The 26,158-nt window shown below is 49.2% G+C and overlaps 1 protein-coding gene across 1 annotated transcript in view; it reads right to left on the bottom strand.

Annotated features, from left to right (window-relative positions):
• Positions 1 to 209: 209 nt before the first annotated feature.
• MYO1D (myosin ID) overlaps positions 210 to 26,158 on the bottom strand; it is a 177,396-nt gene continuing 151,447 nt past the window's right edge. The window contains exon 23 of the mRNA XM_019474268.1: positions 210 to 2,708. Within this exon, the coding sequence (XP_019329813.1) occupies positions 2,552 to 2,708 (157 nt within the window). The 3' untranslated portion in view covers positions 210 to 2,551. The remainder of the gene's footprint in view (positions 2,709 to 26,158) is intronic.

The raw sequence follows: 26,158 nt of genomic DNA, 5'->3' as shown, positions 1-26,158 counted from the left end.
TTATATATATATATATATATAAAACCAGAGCAGGAATAATATATTTTATAAAGACACATTTCATCACATACAATATTGCCATTGTAGTATTTTAGAAATTTCCTAAACCTGCGATTTATTGCCGTCCATCATGATTCGATACAACCATTTCGTTGGAGGGATAGTGTATAAAAGTGCTTATATATATATATATAAAACCAGAGCAGGAACAGATAATATATTTTATAAAGACACATTTCATCACATACAATATTGCCATCTTGTAGTATTAGAAATTTCCTAAACCTGCGATTTATTGCCGTCCATCATGATTCGATACAACCATTTCGTTGGAGGGATAGTGTATAAAAGTGCTGATTAAATCTCCTGCCACTACCTTGCCTACGGGTTAGTGTTACTGGGGGGGGACGTTCGGACTAGTAGATACAAAAAGCGAGAAGTGCAAATAGAAAGGCACAGCAACGACAAGGCTTTTCCTTCTGGTGCTTCCCCGGGAGGATGCAAACAGGATCTGGGGTGTCCCATGGCTTCAGCGTTGGCATTGCTCCTCCTGAGGAGCAGATGCTGGGGTTAAACGAGGAGGTGGGGGGTCTTCGGTGGCCCCGAGCCGCCCGTGTGCGTGTGCTTGGCAAGGTCGGGAGCTGTCGCGTGGGTGGGACGTCGCCTCCAGGCTCCTGATGGCCCCAGCGGTGGTGGGTGGCTTGTGTTTGCCAGCATCTGGAAGAGCTTCTTCCCGAGGACTCGGGGCAGACCCGATGCGCAGAGCCCTCCGGCGCAGGAGCCCGCTTGTGCATCCCAGAGCGGCTTACCGGGAGCAAGCGCCGGTGGCCGGGATGCGGCGCTGGGATGCTGGCGGGGGCTGGTCCGAGGCTGGGGACCACATGAACGGGAGGGCTCCCGCATGGGGCCTCCCTGGCAAAAAGCACAGGAGGGATTAAGCTTGTCCCACTTATGTGCAGAGCTAGAGCTTCTCTACACTGGAGGTACCCCTTAACCTCGAGTCTGGGTGGCGGTGGTGGGGTACAAACGCTGCAGTGACCTGTCCCTACTCCCCGTGTCCATTGGGAAGCCTTTCATTAACAGGTCGTTAGGTGAAGAGCCTCTGCCAGGCTTTCCGATTCCTAAAACGCTCAATTAAACACGTGCTCCCTGTTCGCCGGCTGGGCTGGAGACAGACGGTCCCCAAGGTGGGGTCACCACGCAGACACCCCCCCCCACATCTAACGGGCTGGAAATCCTGACCTGACCAGCAGTGCCAGGACTCAGTACGTATAATCCCAACAGCCCCGCAACGTCACGGGGCCTCCTCCGCTCAAAAACCACAGCAGCAGCAGCAGCCTGATACACAGTGGAAATAAAAAGCTTGTTAGTATATATGGCCCTCCCGTAAACACCAAGCTCAAGGTTATCTGAGCTGGGCAGACGCGGGCGCCGCACATCGGGGAAAACGTGATGCCACCAGACAAGGCAAGGTGATGCACAACGCCCCAACATCCAACACCCGCAGCCGGGGAGACCCAGGAAAACTCTTTGAAGGGAACAGCCTGGACATTTGCAGTCGGGTTTGTGCTGCTGCCCCTCGCCTGGCGCGGATGGACGTGCCCGGAGTTAGTGTTAAATAGTGCAAAGCGAGGGAGCCGCGGCCTCAGCCCCCAGGCTCCACGTGTTTCTAGAATAACCCACCGGCAGCGGGTCCTTTTAGCCCTCCCTGAACCTCGTCGCTAGGACTAACGTGAAGCCACGTGGATTATCTAAAAAATTGAGCAAGGCCACTTGGTCCAAACGGGCACCCACTGGATTTTTAGGTGACCAGAGAGGGTAATTAAGGCAAAAGCAATGCAGGATTAAAAAAATAAAACCTCTGCGCTGTGAATCCCACTCTCCTTTCTGCTGGTGGACCTCTCTCCAACCAAGGTGCCTCGATGGGTTAATGAACTCCAGGCAGTAAAGCAGCAAGTCTAGAGGTGCGTGTCCATGTACCTTCCCAACTCCGTGCGTGCCGGCAGGGCTGGAAGAGTGTGGAGTGTCTCCCCGGCGTGGGAAGCCAGCCCTCCTTTCCAAACCTGGCTCCGGTTCCATCGGGATTTGGTCTTACAGGACCAGACTCCCTGAGCCGGGTATCTTTGGTTCCTCCGGTGGAGGCCGCATAATATTGCAAAAATGACACACAAAAAAGAAGGGAACAGTGGAGAGGGTTTAAGCAATCAATGTGGGAAAGGGAGGAAAGGGTGTAAGTACCTATAAATGCTTTTTTTGGACTAATTCAGAAGCACTTTCCTGATATTCTGGCCTGTTTTTGTAAGATGGATACAGGTCACTGGCTATTTTAAGCCTTCGTTGCATGTGGTAGTAAAACCCTCTCCTGAATTTGGGTTTGCTAAACCTCTAGCTTTAGAGATCTTTTTAGGCGCATGACCAAGTCACAGCTGAGCATCTCTAAATCAATCCCCTTGAAAAGTCCAAGGCACGGGGAGGGCGATCAAAGACCCAGTCCGCCTTTCCTCCGCTCTCTCGCTCTCTCCTGGCTCGCTGCGCCAAGCGGAGGGGGATGCTAATTCCCCGGCACGCAGAGGATGAAACCGGAACGATGCTTGGTGAAATCCGGTTGGGACTGGTTAATCTTGGTTTCCACGGAGACGGTGCATTTCCGCCCGTGCAGGCTGCACTGGACCGGGTTGGTGACGCTGACTTGCAGAGCGCGTTTCTCACTGCAAAGGCAAGAGGGAAAAGAAGAGTCAGGCAGGAGGGATGGGATGCGCCTGGCGCCGTTGCTCAGACCTCGGTGCGAGGCGGGGAGCGGTATTTTCGGGTCAGGACGCATCCTGCATCAAAGCCAAGCCTCAGCTCTAAGCCCAGCTTTCAGGCTCGGTCAAGCCCTGCTCCCGCACGTGAGGGTCTCCCACGCGGGGAGACGTGCACCCAGGGACTTCGGCATCGGGATCAGCGCCGATGGCGGAATATCGCTTCACAGGCAAAGCAAAGGCCAGGTTGCAAAAGGCCTGGGGTCTGCGCCCAGCTCGGCCACCCGCTCGCCGAATGACCTCGCGAGCGATCGCTCCCGTCTCTGTATTTAGCATAATGATGACGACATCCTTTGTTCTGAGCTCAGAGATTAAAAGTACAGCATGAAATAGATAAAAGAATCACAGGTAGGGTTTGTTGGGGTTTTTTTAATTCCCTCTCCAGGCAGGCCGACCGACCGACCGACCACCCGTGCAGCCTCCTGGGGTTGGAGCGCCCTGAACGGAGGCAGCGGCTGGCTGGGCGCAGGCGCTGGGACAAAACTGTCACTGCAAACCATTCCCCAGCTTTTTAACCCTTTAACCCAGCCTTGGTGCTAAAAATGATTCTCATGAGTGAAATCAGGAGTTTCTGCCACCCAAATTAGTTTTGCCTTGGCTGTTTGGGTCACTGCCAGCGGGGGACGTCAGGACAGCACGGCCAGATTGCCGTCCATCTCTGCTCCGGCCGAGACAGGGATGGCCAGCAAGGACGTCCCCCTTTGCTAAAGGCCATAAAAGCCACTATTTTATATCACAATTAACTTTCCTTGTACTGCAAGCAGAGAAATGCCCGGCTGCTCCCTTGGGCTGGGGATGGAGACAAGGTGCAGCCGCGCTGATGCACGAGCTCCAGCCACGAGGCCTTTGCACCAGCGAAGAGCGGGTGTCATGAAGCAGGAGAGTGAATTTGCAGGAGAAACGTCTGCAGCAGATCCGTCCCCCCGAGCCACCGCCAGCCTGGGGAAGCGGGAAGAGATCCAGGGACGTGGCCTTTGGGAAATCCCTCCTGCGACCTCGCCCGCACTTCAAATTCTGGAATTTCCAGAATTGCTTAGTATAATATTGAGTGGTTTAAAGACTCAGTAGCATCAACTCCACCGCCCCCCTCGATGCTCTAAATACACTGAGGTCTTGCCTTGCTTTAGCCATTACAGTATTTTCACTGACACAGCGTAAGTCCTTCCTGCAGCACTGGCTTTGTTTTTACTTCGTTAAGACTGTTCAAGGTGTGTCACATCCCATAAGCCACATTTTTAAACTGCTTCCAAATAATTAAGACGTTCGTCGCTGCCATAAAAATGAACGGGTGTTTGGTTGGAGGGGTACTGGCAGGGCGGCAGCACACAAAGCCCTCATGTTGCCCCGGGTATTTAACACTTATTTACTCTTGCCTCAGTGAGTTGAGGCTAAAATCCCTCCTTAGTTTGCTATTTTTACCGTGTCTTAGCAGAACGAGCCACATAATGCAGAGGAGCCTCTCAGAGATTCCTGCCATCATGTGCTTGGAGAGCAGGTTTAGCATCAAGTGTCTGTAACAAGGATAGAAGTGCTAACGACTTCCCTTCTCCTCTCCCACAGCCCTCATCAAATTATAGAGGAGAAGACAGAGGATTAATAGTCAAACTCTGTTGACCCTTTTGCACGGCAATAAGCAGCCCAAACCAGGGGAGAGGAATGTCAATAACCTGAATTTTGACCACAAGCAGGACCCATGCCTGGAAATCAGAAGGTCCTTGATGTATTTTGAGCCCCGTGGCAGTGGGACCTTCAGCAGGAAGCTAAATCTCTCTAGGTCCCAGCTCCTGCTGGAACGAGGAGAATCAACTAAACATATGTCTACGTGAGGCTACCATTGCCCTGGGATAGTGGGCTCTGGAGAAGATGCTCTGATCTTCGCTCCATGTAACATTTCCATTGAATAAGGGCTTCACTTCCCTCACCATGTTCTCCAGATCCCACCGTGACAGTACTCATTCACTCTTGATCATATGTTGCTTTTCTTCATGTGAGAAGAGGTTTCAGCCTCAAAACCTTTTCCTGAGGGAGCAGGACAGCTCTTGAATGGCATCTAAAGAGCAATCCATATAGGGATCTGCAAGTCCATACAGGCATTACAAACCCTGTCCTTGGTCTTCCTTGCTAGGCAATGCAACGCTGAACCCTGCCACCAGCTCCACGAGCAGCTCGATGTGCTGGGACCTTGAGTCTCTTGGATGCTGCTCCTGCGCTTGGTCAATCGCCAACAAGGAAGAGGTCGGAGGAAATGTCCGTTTGGTTTCCAGTCCATCAGTCAGTTTGGTTTCCAGTCCACCAGTCACATCAGCATCACACCTGTTGGTGCAGCGGCGAAAAGGGGAGATGACAGCTGCTGGCTGCTCTGGAGTAAGATCGTTTATTTATTGACCGAAAGGGAGAAAACAGCTGCCTGCATCGGCCAATAAACCGGGCTAAAAGACCTTCCAAATCTCACTGCTACAACGAGATTTTACCGATGAGCACAGCTGGGGAGATGCTTCCCCAAGTTGCTGCAGAATTTAGATCCCAAAGGAGGAGTCTGAGATGGAGACGGTCCAGCGTGATCCTGGAAGACCAACAAAGTCTTTCGTAGACAAGGGCAACACACAGTGAAAATACCCTTTGGGGATCACTGGTGCTCTGCACGACCCCGAGCAAGACACCGATGGCAGCGAAGGTGGAGACAAGTCCCACTTCCACTCAAACTTGGGCTAAAAACTGAGTTTTCACTGCATAATCCTGTCCCACCACGGTACTTTATTCTTCCACCTCTCCATCTCGATACGATGATTCAGTCAGGAAAAGGTCGTTAAGGTGAAATTAAGGTGGAAGAAAGTCTGCGCTATTAAATTTCAAGCTTGGAAACACACACCTGTTCACCATCCATGCTTTAATTCCTTAAGTATTTCAACGATTGCTACTATTTAAGGAACGTTTACGAATTTACTCATTACTTACGAATAATCTTCTGGCCTTCTGACAATTTAAAGGACCAACTGGGTTTCATATTAGAGGTGGGAGATCTTGTCATTTAAAGACTTAAGGGCAGAACTGAATGTATTTATGACTATTCCGTGGCTGAAGACACAGTCACAGCACAGAGAGCTAAGTGACATGCCCAAGGTCACAGAAAACAGTATCAGAATTAAGAGATAAACCCAAATTCTCCAACTTTCAAGATCTGTCTTTTAACCGCGGATGAGCAACCCTCCACGGCAGTCCAAATGCCAGTCTCTTCTTTCATCCTGTAGATCTACTTGATTCAAGGATCCTGCGTTGGTTCAGACCCGGTTTCTTATCAAGAGCAACGTCCAAGCTCGCCCCTCCGTTCAACAGCCAACGACTGCCTGCACGTTGCGTCCTCAAAAGACAGTTGGAAAGTTTTTGCTGCCTGGAGAAGACCCTTGCCCTCGTCCTTTTGCTTTCATCCCCCTCGTACTTACTGCATCCCAGCACCCCACGGAGGTGCTGTGTCTGCCGGCAGAGAGCCCTCCTCTGCAGGTCCGACAGCGGGATGGCCGGGAGCCTCCGGAGCTGTCACTACACTGACCCTTACTACAGGCAGCGTAGGAATTTGTTCCAGCCATCAGCCTCTATTTTAGTAATTTTAGTAAACCCTTAACAGGCTTCTGAGACACTTCTGCCGTCTCTCTTGTACAGACACACGTTTAGGAGACCATCTACAAGACGTCAGAGCTCATGTAGGTACCAAGCACAGCTCTGCCCGAGACCAGCCCCATCCGATGGCAGGTTTGGCTCTTCACCAAGCCCCGACCCAACCTGCACACCGACGGAAGTCAAGTCAATTAGGACAAAATGACGGATGCTGCCGCCGCCGGGTATCTTCTGGGAAATAAAATGACTTATTTTTAACAACGATTCCATTAGAAGAGACAGCAAAATGCAAGCGCTGGCTGAGAGTCTGCCAGCTCCCGGCATCCAGCCATGAAACTGCCTGGAAAAGCGTAAAGGCGAAAAAGGGAGCTTTCATGGGAAGGTCAGGATCAACCCCAGCGCTGCTCCAGTCCTGCCAGGGAACCACACGGTAATTTCTGTATATAATAAACACCAAGGTGTTGGTGTTTTCTGAAAACACAGATCTTTTTACATAACTGCAAACAATATTTTTGGGTGAAAACAGCCCCTCTCGACATCTGGCGGTACCAAGCCACGGCCACTGATCTCAGCTGGTTGTGCGGGCTGGGGCTTCTCTTTGCTCTTTGGATTTCACGGCTCAGTGAACTCTGCAGGACTGGGTGACTCCTCTTCCTTCATGTGCTCCAAACCACCATAGCATGCAAACTGCCTCTACCAGCTCACTTCTTCGCTCATTTATCGACTCGCGCTCATTAGAGGAGTTAATGGCGAATAGTCGAGGCGATGGCTCTGGGTGTGAGCATGCGCGTGTGCGAAGCACCGCGAGCATCGCATGAACAGTGTCTGCGTATGCGGGAGAACCACATCACGGAGCGAGAGCATCATTAGAAATACAGCGCGAGCTGATTAGACACCCGGGTAAACGCTGGCAAAAGGGAAACCAGCAGAGAAGAGATGACTCCAAGTGAAAGCAGACTACTGGCCCATGAAATATTAGAGTTTTGACTGAGCTTTTAATCTAGGACCTCAGGGAAAACACAAGCCAAGTAGCGCATAAATGGCCACAGACATCTGTCAGCACCGTTGATAATACAGAAGCATCTATGTCGCCAATAAGCGGTGGGAAGCAAAACGGTGAAGCGAAAGAGTGGAGAAAGATCAGAGGGAGCTTCTGCAAAGACAGCGGCGTAAGACTAGAAAGTTAAATAAATGTGTTGTTAAATAAATGTTAAACGTACGAGATGCTTAAGAGCAAACACAGATGACCTGGGATGCCTTGCAAGGAGCTGTAATAGGCATGAAAATACAGCAAAGCACTCGTCGATGAGAGGTTCTTCGCCGTGAGCTCCGTCAGGAAGCACAGCGGGCTGCAGAGGCCGGGGAACACGCCATGCCCAGAGACAGCGGTACCCGACTGCGGCCTGGGGTGCTCCGGAGATGCAGCCCCATCACTCGCAGGGCTGGGAAGATGGGAGGAACAGGCAGTTTATGCAGATTTTCCAGGGTCTTTAAATGAGGTGCTGCCTGCCTATGGACGGAGCTAATGCAGTCACGGAGCCGGAAATAAGTACTTTTTAGGAAGCAAAATTTGGGTAGAAGATGGCAAAGCCGAGTACAGTAAGTGCCTGATTTTCATGACAACAAACCAGGGGGATTTAAATGAGGCTAAGCATGCGATGCAGTGTGAAACCAGGACCCGGCAGTAATAAACCGAGATGTATTCCGGAGGGGATTTTTTTAAATGATCAAATCTTTCTAGAGTTTAGATCAAGGCCTCTTTCTGGAAAGGCAGGCATCACTGTGGACTACTTGGTTAAGGCTTCAAGAGAGCATGCAGCTGCAAACAAGATGTTAGGAAGCATTAGAGCAGGCTGGAGAATCCTGAAAAAATTGTAACACCTTATATAAGTCAGTGCTGCAGTCTCATCTGGATACCGGCTGCAGCCTTTGAGGGGGTTCAGCGATGAAAAAAAAATAAAAAGGCTCACAGATGAAGGGAGGCTGTAAAAAAGAAACCAAAAAAGCAGCAGCTATATTCTGCATGAAGAAAATACATAAGAAGGGGAGAGAGAAACTAGAGAGGTCTAAAAAAAGGCAGCTTTCAAGGCTTTGCTTCCTAACAACAGCCAGAGAGACAAACAGTAATGTTGAGAATTTCAAGGTGGGTTAAAATAGCTTTCCAGGCAAGGCGTACTCTCGCTGCTGTGGATCGCTCCAGGCTGTGGCGCTCACTGCTACTGGGTGGCAGAGAGGTGAGAAAAAATGAGCAGGGTCTGAAATGACATTGCATGTAACATAGGTAATAAACATTTACATATCTGAGTTACAACAAGTGTCATTTTTGGAAAAGATAAGTGTCTTCTGCATGAGGGTTTAAAGCACGCTGGCTGTGCAGGCTGCATATTTGGCAGGGGAGGGCTGGGGGGAGATATATCTCGTCTGACCACTCGTGGTTTTCTGCAACTTGCAGGACAATGATACTGGGGATATTTGGGCTCAAAGGGAAGGTTATAGTTCTCACTGTGAAAATTAACCCCACAATAGCTTAAACGGAGACAAAAATAGGAACATCGAGTTTCTCAACATGTACAAGCGCAAAATCTGCACCGAAACCCCGTGTGCATTTTCTATCACCCCGGCTGTAACCTCTCAGCTTTGCACGAGGAGCAAAGCACCGCGTCGGGCGAGCCGCTCCGTGCGCAGGACCGGCGTGGTCCACGCCGTCGTCAGCCGGCTGCGGACACAAGCATCCCCTGCTTTGGGGAGCTGGGGCAAGCGCCGTCCCTGGGCAGCCACGGCATGAAGGGCATCACATGTAAATAATCCTGGGTGGATATTTCATTCCGGGGAGGGAGACGTCCTGTTGCACGTATTCAGAGCCCGTGGGCTGCCAGAGCTCTGGCACGCTTCACCTTCTCTGTTCTCCCGCTGCCTCTCGGGGGGCAGTAACATTTGAAGTGTGCGCAGCTTCAAAGCACCGTGTCCCACTTCCAGAAGAGATTTACACACTTGGAGCATAAATTTCCCTAAGACTTGGATGATTTTGGCAGCATCACCCCTGTGACTCCTCGGCACACTTCATCCTTCTTTGCTCTGCTCAGATCCCCTGCCATCAGAGGGAGAAAACACCTTTTCCCATCCAGCTCTTATTAAAACACTCTGGCTCATGTAGCTACAGGTCAAAAGCAATGATTTACTATCCTGTGTACTCGAGAAAATAATTTAACGTCCTCTTTGCCTCCTCGCACTGGCTGCTGGATTGTATTAGCACCGCCAAAGGAAATCCCCCTCCATCCAGCGGTCCCTTTTTAGTGCAGCCCTGAAGCTGCAGCTGGCAGCACTCTTCATCCCCCCTGGGTTTGGTTACCAACACCGAGAAGCTCAGGGTGAGGAGATTAACCGGGAGGCATTTTCGGGTGCAGATCACTCCTCTCTGCTCATAACTCAAGAGCAGCTGGATCAGCAGGGGATGAACACGCGTGGTAGGTAGCGTGCCGCTCGTTCAGCACGTGCTGCATTACTCACACGTGCACCGAAGGGACACGACAACATCCTAAACCACAACGAGTTTTCAACATCTGCCTTGTGAAACCCTCTCTGAGGTCTCGCACAGCGAAAGCACGAGACAAACAGGATGTTTTCTCAAACCGTTACTCGCTTTTTTAGAGACACAGGGTTGTTGGTGTTGTAGACCTCTTCTGTATCAGGTGGTCTTGGCTGAGATGAGACATTAAGACGGATCAAAGCTATGGAAAAGAGAGACTATCAAGAAGTCAGACACGAATAAAGGAGATCTCAAGTCAGGATCAAAAGGCAAATTTCCATAGTCAAAGGTCAGAACAAGTCCTCCAGGCATTTTAACGCCAAGAAAGGTCAGCCGAGTTAAACGTGGCTCTGGCAGGTCCTGTATGATTTTTCAAAATTATCTGCAGTCAAGTGACACTCGATACCGTGAATTTTTTTTCAGCCTTCAAAACCAGCAAATGTTTACAGCGTATTTCTAATACAGTTTTGTACCTTGTGGTCTATGTTCAGGCAAATCACCTCAGAAGCAGGAAGAAGTGGCTTTTCAAAAGCAAATTTAATCTGCAAGAGAACGACCAGGCTACAAACTGCAATCCCACGTCGTTCCACTGAAAACTCAACCATGCCACTTAAAAAGTGGCTTTCACTCTTTCCTGGCTCAGACTTGCCCATGTGTCATTCTTCTCTGCAGCTCACACTGACATCTATTTACCAGCGCAAACCACAGAGCCGCTCGCCTTCGGTTTTGGGAACCGTACAGTACCACACATTACAACATCACCCTAGCGAGTTGCGTCAGCAACTCTATTTTTGCCCTTTTAATGAGAAACAACATTAGTTAATATCTGTATATTCCCAGTGAAAAGCGTTACATATGTCCAATGGCACATAGCAAGGCAAAAGCAAAGTCAGTTATTAATACTCTGGTCTGCTGGCGTCCAGCCGGTGCACCGAGATGGTTCCTTTTATTCATGTCTGAACCATAAAAGCCATTTTCCTAAGAAGACAGCAGCTGCCACAACACTGATGTGCTTCTTTCATAATGTGTCTGCGGCAGATCCAGGTATATTCCTTCCCCTCTAGCTGGGGTGTAAACCTAGTTCATTAAATGTTTGGCTCTCTCATTCTTAAAATGCATTTATTCCTACTTGAACCCAAGGTCAGGCGGTCCCAGAGCAGCGCCGGTGAGCTGCGGTTTGTTCTTCATTTATTTAGTAACTGGGGCATTTGTGCATCCATCCTCGCTAGCCAGAGAGTGCTTTCCGGAAAGCCAGCGAGCTGTAAAATATTTCTGTCTCTTCCAGCAAAACCATTTGGTTCACGTGCTCCTGGGCAAAGCTAGCCAGAGAGTGCTTTCCGGAAAGCCAGCGAGCTGTAAAATATTTCTGTCTCTTCCAGCAAAACCATTTGGTTCACGTGCTCCTGGGCAAAGGAGGATCCCCAGGGTGATGGGGCAAGGGCTGCTCCTCCCCTCCCCTCTCCAGGGCTGTTCGCCTTCGTCGGGAACTTGGGGTAACAGCCAGGTTTCAAAGAAAGACCTAAGCAGCTAAAAAGCAGGTTACAAGGGGTCAGGTCCCAGCCAGCCAGCCTCACTACCCATGGGGACTGCACCCCAAAGCTCTTATTTTATGGTGGGAAAGCCCCCCAAAAGTGGTTTTGAGACACCACTTTGCAAGCACGCTGCATGGTGTACCCCGACATCCCCTTTCCTCCATCCCTGGGAAATCTGACCGGAATAAAAACTGAACGTCGTTATCCCGTATCACATGAAGTTCAAGAAAGGGATCAAAAACTAATCGAAGCTCCATCCTCCAGCTGAACCGGGGCAAACGCTCATCCACCCAACTCCCAAACCCCAGCCCTAACACAACTGCCGTCTCCAAGCTGAGGGCGTTGGACTTTGGGGTGGGAGAGATGCACTGTAGGCACCGAAGCTCAGCTATAAACTGTACCCCGATCTCGTTACCACACTTGGGCTATTAATCCCCTCCCTGCCCACCCCAGCACAGGCACGCCGGCTGCGGACAGCAAGGCTTGGGCAGCACCGTCCCCCTGCCCGCAGCAGGCAGGAGGCATCAGGCTCCTGTAGCCGTTGCTGATGCTCCCCGAGTTCTGCTCCTATTGAAGCTGAGAATTCATCTACACACTTCAAACAGAGAAGTCTCGGTCTTTTTTTCTCTCCTCGTGTAATCAGCATTCAATGCCTGATGTAATTTATCCCTGACGAAGCACTTGCTAAAGCTGGTCAACGGTTTTCTGGATGAAAAACGTGTGTTCACTTAAATAGGGTATTTCCCGGGAAATCTCATCAACAAAGCAGCTAAAAAAAAAAAAAAAAAAAGGCACACACAGCGCGTTAAATATTTTATTTCCTCCAGCAGGCAAAATGAAAAATTTCCAAACCCCTGAGTGGGGGCGGAGAAGGCAGCTCCCAGCCACCATGGGAGTGCCACGACAGCACCCACCTACCGGGGCTGTGCCTAAACAGATGGGTTATTGATCTAACACCCTAACAGGAGGCACCCAAAAAAAAAAAAAAAAGGCACACACAGCGCGTTAAATATTTTATTTCCTCCAGCAGGCAAAATGAAAAATTTCCAAACCCCTGAGTGGGGGCGGAGAAGGCAGCTCCCAGCCACCATGGGAGTGCCACGACAGCACCCACCTACCGGGGCTGTGCCTAAACAGATGGGTTATTGATCTAACACCCTAACAGGAGGCACCCCAACATGCCGCATGCCCAGCTCGAGTGCTCGGGACCGCAGGGAACTCTAAAATCCACATACTGCTCCTTTCCCCTCCCCTGGTCGCCATGTGCAGTTTGATACCGTAGGAATTAAATCCCCTGCAAAATTCAGGGTATTTTGCATTCTCTCTACAGCTAAAATGGTAAGTTTTGCATCAAGTCTTCAGCACGCTGAAGATTTACAGACTGGTGATAAGCAACTGTGTGGAGGAGAGTGAAAGGATGGGGAGAGCTGGGAATGAGACACGTGGGGTTCGCGGTACCCGCTGACGTGGGAGCGCGGTGGCAGGAGGGAAGGTGCTCGCGTCGTTCCCGTCCTCTCAAACACCCGTTGAGGCTTCAGCAACTAACACGAGAAGAAACATGTCATCCGGGGCGACCCCAGCAGCACCTGCCTCTGCAAGGAGCGGAAACCAGTTCTGGCGCAGAATTATGAAACGAGCGATCTTGTTAGGTAAGAAACGATTTCTACGGCTGCGTAACATCCTCACCAACGTGGTCGGCCCTGCCTACACGCGTGATTCCGGCGTGCTTTGCAGCTCAGTTTACATCCTACTTATTTTTGGATAAACAGAGGAATTTAGTTTCTGAGGAGGATGGTTACACAGACTATTGTCCGGCGCCGCATGCCGCTTGCCTTCGTCTACTCAAACTGACCCAGTTCTCAACATCAACAGCTTTCCCGGGGTGCAGCACCAATATATAAACTACAGCTTCTTCTGAGGTCTCCAATTAGTCGTATATTCTCAGCTATTCTGAGTCCTGGCAAAGCTTTTGAGGGTCAGCTCTCATCCGGCTTTCTGCTTTAGTAGGAGCATACATGGCCGCAAGACGCTGGAGCCTTACATATTTTATAAAAACCACTACGCCAAAAATATGATTCAAAGTCCCTGGCTGGAGACAGAGTAAAAGCAGAACATCGGCTCATTCACGGGATTATGCCAAGAATCCTGCATTATAAATGCACCAGCACATAAATAAAATAAGACCACTTAGGAAGATGAGTGCAGACTTGCTTGCCGTTTAGGACATCACGGACCTTGACTCCCAGGCAGGCTGAGAAGCAGCGAAAGTCTTTCCTTACATTTTGTTTTCGGCTCCAGTCCTCGCCCTCACCCAGCCAGTGGGCTGAATTCACCGGACCCACGTTTGTTGGGGCGTACGCAGCCTACATTTCCAGTGTCCCTCCTGAAAGGACGCTCTTGGCCTGGTGAGCAGATGCTGATAAAATTCTGCTGGCTGAATTTTTGAAGTTTTAAGGAAGGAAGAAATTCAGAAAAAAAAATACTTCAAAGGGAATCCAGCACGTTTCAGTCATCTGGGATATATTTATTCAACTACTGCAAGAATGTGAGGTACAGGGAGCTGATGGTGAGGACAATAAGTATGGTATTATTCAACTGTTTACCACTCAAATTTAGAAGGGAGCAACAATTTTCCAGTATCAAACAGCGGTCGAAACAGCTGACGGGTGCATTACGTTGGAAAACGATGCCACAGTGAAGCGCTGCTGTTGCCCTATCGTTTCCCTTTGATACAGGCATAACCTATAGTCATCCCGATGGATGAGCAACTCTACCTTCCCCACTGGGGCACGCAGAGCTGTGAATTAAACAAGTGTTTTTAGAGTCTGGCAGAGGTAACAAAACGTGGGAAGCTGCCACTGAGCTTCATAGAGATCTCCTAAAATTATTATTAAAAAAATCAAAAAGTGTGCATGCTTTTGAAGTTCTCTCCTCCTTTTGTTTTTTTTTTAATCATTCTTTGGGATCGACCTGTGCGAGTGAAACCGCCAGGAAGCCAGCACAGTTAAGTGGGAGGGCAATTTGCTAAGGCGAAGCCACAAGCTTGGCTTCTGCCGGCGCCGACGGCTGCGATGCCGCCGGAGCTGCGGGAACCGAGCGGATCCGGGGGCTCGCAGCCACAAGGACGACGGTGCGAGGGCTCTTCCCATGCGCAGGGGCCGGGAAGAGAGGTTGCGTCGTCGCATCCCAACTCACGGCTCCGAAAGCTTGGGTTCAGTAACGCCTCCGCAGGGCGGCCGTGCCGAGGACCTGACTGTCATTGTCCCCAGCCGTCCTGGCTGCGCTCCCGCCCTGCAGCCCGTGAAACACTGAGCTGCTGCGCAGGCAAAGAGCTCAGCTCCATTATATTCTGCACACATCGCCGCTGAGCTCATTAAAGCCGGAGCCGGGAATTTAATGGGAGGGCTCTGACATCCCCCGGAACATCCACCGCCAGGTGCACCCGCTCGGCACCGCACCGCGGCTTCAGCACAGGCATAATTCACCCGGCTCCCTTTGAACAGCGTGTGACAGCTCGTGTGCGCGTGCAGGGAGGGGGTGGTGGAGAACGACTGCTTTTAGCACTACGGCTCTCAGTCACTATAGCAACCTGGATATTCATCATCCCATCTGATGCTTCATTTCTGCCAGCCAACCAGGGGCTGATGCAGAGCAACGAGACGGGTTCATTTACTGCCTATGATTGCTGCTCGGTGCACCCCGGATAACCCCTGCCTAAGCTAATTCTGCATGAATTCCCTTTTCTGAGGTTTTTTTTTTTTAAAGTTGACCGGGGATGGTCCTGCTCGCCACCGCTGCAACAGCAGAAGCACTGGCGCAGAGGACTTTTCGGCAGGGTGTCACCGTGACCTACTTAGTGCAGGACGAGGTGACATCACATTAAAATGCCAGTGGCTTCCCGGTCCTCTGGACCACTCTGTCCGGTAGCAACGCTGAACTAATCTGACCCCGAAGACAGATTTCCGACAAGGAGGCGCGTACCCCTGGCTGTCGGTATAACCTTGCTCTGCCAGCATGAGAGCCGTCTCCCCTCCTCGGCTCCTCTGACCTGGAACAGCTGCGCTTAATCCTGCCTCCATTTCCAGATCTGATCTGAAAACCTAGATTTTTCCCCTTTCCTAATAGAAAAGAGAGAAATTAGCTAAAGCTTCAGGGGATAGAAAAATGCTGTAAAAAAAAGAGGTGTTATTGTGCTGTATTCTCCTGCAGCTTTTCCCCCAGAGAGAAGCAATGTTCCTGTTCGCCCTCCCCGTGCGAAGCAAGATTTTTATCACGCAGTGCCTGATAAAAGGTCACACTTTCACGGGCGACCGGTGACAACACGAGCATTTTCCCCAATGATTCAGGCAGGCAGTATCAGGGCTCTCCAGCCCGCAACCACCAGCTCGTTCCTGAAAGCCAAACCATGAATTTTTATCAAAGGGGAGCGCAGAGGGGTGGGATGTGCTCAGGTTATCACGGCGTTATGCCAGCGAGGAAGTCGGCTCCTCCTCTCCCAGCATCCACACTGTGACATTTTAGCTGAGGAAGCTGAATCATCCTTCAATTAATGACAGGCTTTTAACCTGATGTTGAGGAGTCTCGCGGAGGTCTCCCTCCTGTTAAAAACGCCTCTCGCTGTGGCCAAAAGAAGAATCACTCGAACACAGTGATTTTTCCACCCCTCGGGTTTACGCTGTCCTCCCGCCCTGGGAGCCATTTGATGGGGAAGGACATGGCAGCAGGACGGTGTTTCCTGCGAACACATCGCCCTGCCAGGTGCCTCCCAAACCAAAGGCAGTTTAAAACACGTACCGGACCCTGCGGAACAAGGCAGGGAAGAATCATCAGGCAGAGGATGACGGACAGGAAGGGGAAGGGTAAGCAGCAAGTCAAGGTGACTCAGGGCACAGACCTCTCGATTGCTCCATCATCGCATTCAGGTTTTAGCTTTTTAACCAACTGCTACTTCCCACTTATTTCCTGGGGCAAGAGCACACCCAGGGCCTTTCGGAGGAGCCCGAAGAGACAAAGCAAGTATGCAGGGCTTACAAAGGGATTTTAAATACGAGGGATGCTCAGAAGGTCAGAGGGAAGCTTAGGAGCAGATCGTACCAAGGTTGGCGCTACTGAAAACAACCACTGAGAAGAGGCTGGGGTCTCAGGAACGAGAACCCCGATCACAGAGTGACTCGGTGCAGTTGGTTTCGGCTGCCAACATCCCCATGGGCTATCAGCAGAGTCCCAGAGGCAGACGGTATTTTAGGGATGATGTTTGAACAGGTTTACAACCGTTCTCAGGACGTCAGGGGCTGACGCACCTCGTCTACACCAAACCTCCCCAGCAACGCTATTTTTTTTTGAAGTCTTGAGAAAATTTGGCCTCTGTTTCCCAGCACAGGATGGCCAAAAGATAGGGGTGGTTGGTCATTAACCCAGAGGAGAGTTTGGATTACAGAAAAGAGAAGACAAGAGCGATAACTGCCGCAGGCAATCATGAGGTGGACAAATTAAGGAGGAAGCGGGGGGTTTCAGAAACGTCCGGAAGGAAGAAAGAGGATGGTTGGACTGTGCAGGGTTGTGAGCAGCCTCTGTTCCCATAACGTAGGGAAAAGTTGCTTCTACTGCCTCAAAAACTCCGTCGCATAAAATTGTCCATGCGGGAAAGCCCAGCTAGAACCAGTACTGACATCACCTCTGTATCAGCGTTACAGCATCCCAATGAAACACTTTGGGTCTAATAAAATTTCAGGCATGACGAAAGTCATTACTGTTCCCGTCGAAAGCATCGGAGTGAATCAGGTTTGAAGACATTAAGCCTGGGGAGAACAAACGATGAGGCGGATTTTGTAAGATTTTCCTTCCCTCACAAAACTTAAAAGTCATGAAACAAAGTCCCTCCAGTAGCGCACAGCACCACGCAGGTATTTAAAAAGAGGAATTTAATTCTGGACCTCTAATGTCCACTCCAAGGACCAAGAGCAGCCAGATTAGCCTAAAACAATGTGACAGCCGACCTGCCAGGAGCTCGGTGTCAGCCACAGGCACTCCCTGGAAAAAAGAACCGAGCTGAAAAATCTCACCCTATGACTAATGATTAGGGGCAGCCTATTTCTCTGCATTTCAAGCCAGATGATTCCTAAGAGCACCAAACTTTCGCTATGTTTCCTTAACATTATGGATTCACGATGCCCTGCAAGGCATCAAGGATGCTTCTTAGAACCGGGACTTAGGCTATACTGGGAAATCAATTTTTTATGTGATAGCAAAACGACGGGCAGGATTTTAAGTGGGTCTTGTGTATTCAGAGCGGTTGGGCAGCCAATTTGGTTTTTATTATTTCAGGAGCATTTGCTGAGATGTTCCAGAGTGGTCTCGGTATCACTTCTGCAAAGTAAAGGGCTCTGAAGCTGCAATCGCAGAATAAAAATGCTGGCACTTCTGCTTCCCTTTGTTCTCTCGTCTTTATTCACTGATACATTAGCACAACTCACATAGGCAGGAAAAAAGGCAACGTGCTGTGAAGAGAGACAACTATGTCTTATTTAAATACCTGACCTATTTCTGCTTTTCCTTTGCCTAACTTATTCAACAAGAAGTTTGGATTTGCAGAAATAGCTGAAATAACTGTGTCGGATCATGTGAAAAATGCTCTTCCTTGTGGCAAAGCCAACATGAAAAACAGGTGCATAAACAAAAAGATTTTTGCTTATAGAAATTAAAAGTTTGGAGGGGAAATGCACATTGCCAGGCTGATTCCCACTGTATTCAGCATTTGCATTGTCATTGCAACAACATATAATTTTCATTTCAGGGTATTACGTGACTCCACTGGAGGACACCACCTATGTAAACACAACGTGGCCGTATACATTCAAACGTTTATCATCAGCTACCCAACCTGGAAACACAGCAAATCCCTACTGCCTGAAATTCAACTTCTTGCTCAGTAGGCAGGGTGACCTCATTTTGGGAATCAAGAGTCTATATCAATATCCCTGCCCTATTAGACGGGCTTTTAAATGATCTCAGGAGCACATCACCCAGCTTTCGGCAAGGCGAGGCCCAGGGAAGGTGCAAGAGATGATTCAGACCGAACGGAGAGGAACGCCGGGGAGGGACGGCGGAGGGCTGAGTGACTGCTCGTGACCCGCCAGCGAGGCCGTCGGTGCCCTCCATCTCCATGGAATAAAAACGGGTCTGTTCCCGAGCAGGCTTAGGATGCAAGCTTTAGAGCGCAGCCACGTTACTAGGCACAGTAAAATGCTTTTAATTACTGTCTGGCACGGTTTGCATTCTCAGCTGCAGAAGAATCGATCCTTCTTCCTATCTTTCCTTGCAGCGGAGGATACAGTTTTTACTTAAATGCTATTTCTGTGGATGAGCCTCTTTCCTTCCCACCCCCGACCTGCCGCTTCACGTAGATGGGAAGTAACGCCAAAGGCTGTAATTACTGGCAGTCACAGGCAGCACCACTGCAGCGGCTCCAACAACGTCGCCATTATACCAAACAACTCGGGAGCCTCCGTGCCTTCGGATTCATCCCTCTCCTTCGCAAACACCCCACAGGGATTCCGCGATGCACTGCCACGGTTGCAGGAAAACGGACCTGGTGACCTACAGGGTCTTATGCTCCTACAGAAATTTCTCCAAATACAGGCAAGTTTGGCAAAACGGAGTTATTCTAAGAACGAGACACGGCATCATATATCCTTAGGTTTCCAGTCTAACAGGGATACTAATCACTTCACAGGGCTGTGGCAAGGATGAATAACTACAATCCCCGAGCCATGTCGAATGCTATTTGGAGGTATCAAACGGTGGTAGGCTTACCATTATCATATCCATCTTTTAGTGGGCAGAATTATCAATATTTTATGCTTCTATATTTCAGAGTCTGTGCTAGGAGAAATCAGCAGATTTACACATGGCACTGAGAAATTTGCTACATCAACCAAATGCCTGCAAAGCTAAAGCCATTAACAAATCAAATATCTACGGCTCAAGCATTCAGTATTAATTTATTTTGCTGCAGTCATTCCAGATGAGCAAAATATCTTCCCCCACCCCAGTTTCTAATCAGCTTCCATCCTCCTCTGGGTTTACCAGAGTTAAATCTTTCACATTGCTCTCAGTGATAAATCGAAAAATTGAGCTGCGAATGGGGAAAAATGAGTTGCAAAGCAAATGCTTCCACTAGTAATAGATTAACTCTTTGTTCCAAGGCTATCGCATCACTTCAAGAGGCTTCCTATATGTTTTCTGAAGAGCCACTGCAGTGACAAGATAAGATGCCACCACTGTGAAATAATCTCTGGGAAAAGAATCATTCCTGGAGTCTCGAAGGGTATGTCCGCAGGTGCACTGAGCTGTAGAGCTCAATGGTAGCGCTACCAAAATGGCACATTAATCCCTCATCTCAAGACATAACTTGCAAGAGGCCTATCTCACGCTCATCTTAACACTTTCAAATACTTTCCGCTAACATCACAAACAAGGAATATTCTTCAATCTAATTTAAAAACTGCACCTGAGGATCTTGGGTTTTTTGCAACGTAATTTTTTGTTTGCGAGTGACAGAGGTAGCTGATGAGGGGTTTCAGTAAATAAGATAAAACCAATCTTTTTGCAAAACAGATCTGTTCTGAGTCTCACGATTCTCCCTTCCTGTCTGCAGTGGAGTGAACTGGTCTTCTTCCCCTTCACACTCCCAGAGCTTCTCTTTTCTAGCTCCAACAGCTCTAGACGCAGAACATACCAATAGGAAAACAGTTGACAACATCCAGGACATCCGTTAATACAACAGCTAGAAATAAGGAGACGACGGCAGAATGATACGGCAGTCAGATCTCTTAATACACGAGCACGCGGTCACTGGACCACAGAGCTTGGAAACGTGTTCTACACAAAACTAAAAACCCCACATGAAAAGCCAGAGGATCAAAAGGAGTGAGCGTAGGTGCGACCCCTCGGGAGAAAAGTGCTAATGCTCTCCCTGATCTCGCCTGTCCTGGCGCAGATCCTGCTCTTATCAAGGCGATGCACTGAACGATGTCCGTATTACGCCAAGAGTTCGGTATTAAGCAATGTTCTGTACTGCTGGGTGAACTTCCAGAGCTTTTGCAGTGCAAGAGATTAGGTTAGACGATTAGGAGAGTCTGCCTGACCTTGAGATCAATGAAAGCACTCCTTAAGTCATGCAAGTTTCTCTGGGGCTAAAATCCTGCCACGGACACCGAGAGCCAACAGGCTTATTCAGATCACTGAGAAACAGAGGTCACAGCAAGCTGTGGCAGCTACTGCTGCCAAGTTCGGTGCAGCATCGCATGACAGCCAGCACGAGCTACTTAGTGAGCCAGTCCGCAAAAAAACCTACCTGAAAATAACCTGGCAGCTTACAAATCTACTTCTGTGCTTCCGTGAGGCACTGCCTCGGCAGCCCTGCTTATACGCGGTGAGGTCAAGCTTGTGGCGTACTATTAGCATGCCCCGGTCCTGATGCTGAAAGGAGATAAAGACTCTTTTTAGACCAGCATTTCCCAAAGGTGATGACTGACTCTCTTCTGGGTGTATGCATCTTCACATGACACTTACATTCAGGGAAGAGCTAGCTACCTTTAAATTGCTGCACATAATTATCTCTGAATTCCTGCAGCACAAGCGGAGAACAGCTGGAATTACTGGCTCCATGTGTAAACACTTGTGACCAGGAGAAAGCAAGCTGCTGACAGGTAATGAAGTGCTCCTTAGCTAGTGTAAACACTTAGGTCACTAACTGGAGCGGCTTTTTACTCTTTTGCTCTCTCGGTCCCTCTGACAAGGAACTGAGCTGCTGCCAGCAAAAAGTCAGCACAATTAAAGTTTATTAATCTGCAGTTCTGTACTCAAAAATAAAACCTTTGCGATGATTTTTCATACCTTCCTTGACCTCTGAGCTCTCTGAAACTGTGACCCACATGTGCTGTTGCAAGGATGAGAGGCGAGGTTCAGTCCTTGGAGAAGACACGGTGATACAGGAGCAGGACCAAAGCCTCAGGACCCCAGCGAGCATTACCTGGGAATGATTTGGTTCCTGTCGAGCGAGGCTGCAGCCAGCACTTGTCAGCCCGCAAGTATCGCCACAACTTTCAAAGCTGCATTTTTTGATACGTTACTTAAATTAAAACCAAGTTCTGATTTTGACTTTATAAAGACGGTCTTCCCTGTGCACACAGGCAAAAGCTCCCCAGACTGAAGAGTCCTGCAAATACGATGCAATCCAGCGCCCTCACTTTTCTGAAGATACTTCTATTAAACCCAAGCAGGGGGCATATTAACTCGCCCGACAAGCACAATGTCCCGTGACACCAAATCAATCCAACTGTAACGAGTACTTCAATACTCTCGTGCCGAGCACACAAGTCATACATCCAAACGCTTACAATTATTAGGATCAAGCGCTTGAAAACAGAGGTGTGAAGTGAGAGGAAGGAAAGGCTTACCCTGCGGATTTTGCTCTGCTCCTTGGGTAACCACTGGCTAATTATCACATTTTCCCTCACACAGACAAACTGTATGACTGAACCCTAAACACTCTCGATCTGCTCAGAGATAACTTCCACTTGAGATAAAGGAGCAAGTGGTAACAGGAGATGATTAACAGCCTAACATGGAAAGTTAACTGGCGACAGCATGGCCAACGACTTACAAACCGTTCTCCGGAGTCCGCTGGAGTAGGAGCCCAGCAGTCCAACGCTACTCAGAACAGCTGTTAACAACAGCGTAACAAAGGACATTGAAGAGGCGTATTAAATTTCAAAGGCATTCTGGATGAAATTGGGCTGGGCAGCACGAGCGGCAGGGCTCCTGTTCCCATCTCTGCCAAAGCCCCCTTCTGCAATCTCCTTAGATATAAGCACGCTAGCCGCTTGCCTGCGTGATAAAAGATATAAGGCATTCAAAGAAATGATCAGAGGAAAGAGAAGTTAACTTACTCGTTGACTTACACCCTTTCTACTCCCCAAAGACAAGTTTGACAACCAGGCACATAGCTTCCTCCCAGCCCTCCGTAAAAATATACACCAACAGAAGGCAGGACTAGAAAACAATTTGTTCAAAGCCACGAACAAACAAACAAAAAAACCCCTTTGCATACACTATAAATTTAAAAGGAGCCAGTTGCTTTTTGGAACTGAAAAAATCCTGAAGCAGATAGGATATTACTGTGGAACGGCTGTCTTTAATTTGCAGCCTGGGACAGGAGAGCACCCGAAGCTGTCGCACAGCACTTGGTTTTATACAGACCACAAATTTCGCTTTAGTTCCCACTGTTGTTTAACAGAATCTCAGAGGTATAGTAAGGAGGCAATTAGTTTGTGTTGGCCTATTAGTTGTTATTTGCACTGCCGAAAGCATCCATGTGCTCTTGCTATTACAGTGAGAGCCATCTTTAAATGCTCTCTCTTGGTCTGCTGCAAAACCCGCAACCTGCCCGACTGATCCAGCGTTCCCAGCTGAGTTTGAGAGGAGAACTGGAGCCTCCCGTGCTGCAGGCGTTTACCTGGGGGGGAGCTGGAGAAGCTGCAGAGCAGCTTGCGTCCCCTCTCCGCCGGCACCCAGCTGCTCTGCATCCTCTTTCGCAGAGGAAACCGCAACCCAAACCCAGCCTCACTACAGACTCGCGCGGCCACAGGCTCGGAGCTGGCTCACATCTTTGAAGAATTACACGATTTGGGAATGTTTCTCTACAGGGGGAGCACTATAGATGTGTGACATTAACACCTGCTACCGCTTCTGACTGTATCTCAATCTGTTTTTTTCTTTCCAGGTTTATTTGACAAGGAAAAGCCAAAAGGCAAGTGTTGGGCTGCAGTTTGGCCATGAGCAGAATGACAACTTCGAAAGGGATTTTCCAAAAATTCCACTTCAGCTTCTATATGCAAAGGTCAGAGCAGGAAGGAAAAACCCTACGGTGATCCAGGACTTGTGATGAATCTGAAACCCTCAACAGCACAATCCTGCTAGTATCTGTCTGTGCTACCCTGCTCTCTCAGGGCAGCAAGAAAGCCCGAGATGTCTCTCCAGCTTTTTTCATGCATTTTTCATTCACTGGCTACAGGTTATTTTTCCAGCTCTGGAGGATGAGCGGTTCCTGCAGCCCGTCAATACTGTTCAGCTGTCCAGAAGAGCCGTTATCGACAAGACTGAGCCAGTCACCCGAGGCTGAATGTGCACATTTACCCCCCTGCGCTCCCAGCTTCTGGCTGACCCAGAAAGCGAGAGGTGCTCCAGCTAGGTCTGCTCCCAGCGGACCCCAGCTCAGCCCTGCACCGTCTGCTCTTCCAGCGCTGGCCCCCGAAAAACAGGCTCGCAGAATAATTCAGGCTGGAGGGGATCGCTGAAGGTCACCTGCTCCAAGCCCCCATCCCAACTGGGGTCAACTTGAAAATTAGATCCAATTTCGGACCAGGCAGCAAGCAAATCCTATTATAGCCCATGGCTCGAGGATGCTGCTCCGGGCCAGCTGCCCCTTGAACTGCTATGGCCAGCCCTGGCTGAAGGCATCAGAAGAGGACAACTTGTGAAAAGCCATTGTTGTCTACTAGCTGCCACGTCACCACCTTTAAGGACAAGGAGATGTTGATCCTAATACAGATGAATTTAAGATTTTCCTAGAGGCTTCCAGACGCAGGACTGCTAGACATGGACAGCCTGCAAGCTCCACAAATGTTGGAGCCAGGATGGGACAGAAAATCTTTAGGAGGAATTCACCACATCACCTGGGATGGAGGCACAGCCAGCTGCGAAGGGGCGCACGTCCCGTATCCCCAGACCTGTGACAAAATAAAAAGCAGCAGACCGGGAAAATGGAAATGGTTGATGGATTTACTGCTGTGACAAGGCAGCCGCCGCGTTGCTCTCCAGAGGCAGGGATGTGCCAGTGCTCATCCCTGATGCCCTGAGCATCTTCTGAACCAAGAACATCACCGAAGGGGGCAGGGGCAGGGTACGGCCATGAGGGACATCCAACTGGTGTCAAACCTGAGGGCAGAGCCTTCAGCTCCAGGAGGACTGGAGGATTGCCGGCATCTCCTCCCTGTGAAACTCTAGCCTTGGGGCTGATGGCTACAGCGGAGATTCCTTCCTTTACTTCATGCCTTTATCTCTTCTCCTCATCTGCAGGATCCAAAGGAGATGAAAAACAAAGAGGATGAGCTGTCTGCTGCCTGGTTGCACAAGGACACAGACAAAAGGGAGAAGAGGGTGCTGTGCTATTTAAAGCTGCCTCCTCCTCAATTCCTAGGGGTGGAATTTTACCTCTGGAGTGTTGATTGCTTTGTAGGAGGGATTTAAAGACTACTTATACAAAAATGATCATTAAAACCTAAATTAAACCTATGCCTAGTCAATACTTTGCATTTCAATTGTTCTCAAAATCCAGAATAATGCATCCAATTTGCCATAGAGATTTACTGCTGTTTTTCTACCGTTTTACTAAAACAAAATCAAAGTGCTGTTTTTTAAAATTGTATGTAGAAAGCCCCTTTGACAAGCTTACAGCACGATTCCTTAACTCCGCAGCATCTAAAGTGACTTCAGATTAAAAGAATTTTGAAGTACTGTGATTAGTTTGATTACTAAATCAACACCTTGCTTTAGTAAAATCACTGGCAGCTCGCAAAGTATTAACCCGAACAATTAACAAGTGTTGGCAGTTTTCAAGTTATATTTACAAACTGAGCTCAGACTAGAACAAATACAGCTGAAATCCTACCTTCTCTCATTCTTTTAACCTTTCTGGTTTTACTTTGGAAAAATAGAAAATGCTCAAAATAAGCAGCATACACTCTCAAGGTTAATGCTAATTACCTGGGCCAAAATGCCTTTGGTAAATCAAGAGTCCAGAAAAAACATCTTCCAACAAACTTCCATTTTTTTACGGCAAAGATGGCTTTTAAAACCCCAAACCAGACTATTCCAGCCCATCTGCCCTTGTGCCACTACACATGAGAAATTAAATGAACACTTGGATGCCGCGATTTGAAAACTGGGGGCATAAGCCACAGCAGGGGAAACAGCACGCTGGAAATTAAGACGGCTTTAGCAAAGCACGTGCTGGTTCAGCGCTTGCTCTGGTTAAATTTGATGAGTCGCTGGGTTTTGATAATGTGAAGGCAATACAGCAATACAGCTCCTTATATAATCTTAACCATAAACAGATTTCGTGAATAAGCGTTTTCAAGTCATAAATGGGCTTCTTGTTAATAAAATGTCAAGTAATAAGTTGCTGTAGCGATGGTGATTGATGGCCAATGCTGCCTCTGGCTACAGCAAGAGAGCGTGTGTGTGCAGCTACGCAGCGCTTGCTGTGTGTCAGCTTTTTTCTTTGCACAGTTTCTACCCACCTGGTTTGCAAGGAAACCACAGAATTAAGGGGGATGCTTTGCACTTGGATCTAGGAGAGCTTCACCCAGCCACGGGCGCTCATCACAAACCCCCACCTGAGATACCAGGAGGGATGCTGCAACCCTCTGCCTCGCCGGTGCTCCCAAGGATGCGTCCCTGTGGCTTCCCGGGCGGCTGTAAAATTTAACTGCTCCACTTGTTTCCTCCTGAATTGCTGGAAAACTCATCCGTGCTGCCAGGCAGCCGGGGGAGCTGCGGGAGGGCTGTCAGCATGCCGGCGGCTCTGCTGTGTGAGCGAAGCAAGGAGGCTGTTGGCTTGCACT

This window comes from Aptenodytes forsteri, unplaced genomic scaffold, assembly GCF_000699145.1.
Source record: "Aptenodytes forsteri isolate BGI_AS27 unplaced genomic scaffold, ASM69914v1 Scaffold249, whole genome shotgun sequence".
NCBI classification, from domain to species: domain Eukaryota; kingdom Metazoa; phylum Chordata; class Aves; order Sphenisciformes; family Spheniscidae; genus Aptenodytes; species Aptenodytes forsteri.
This window is presented reverse-complemented; position numbering and strand designations above follow the sequence as displayed.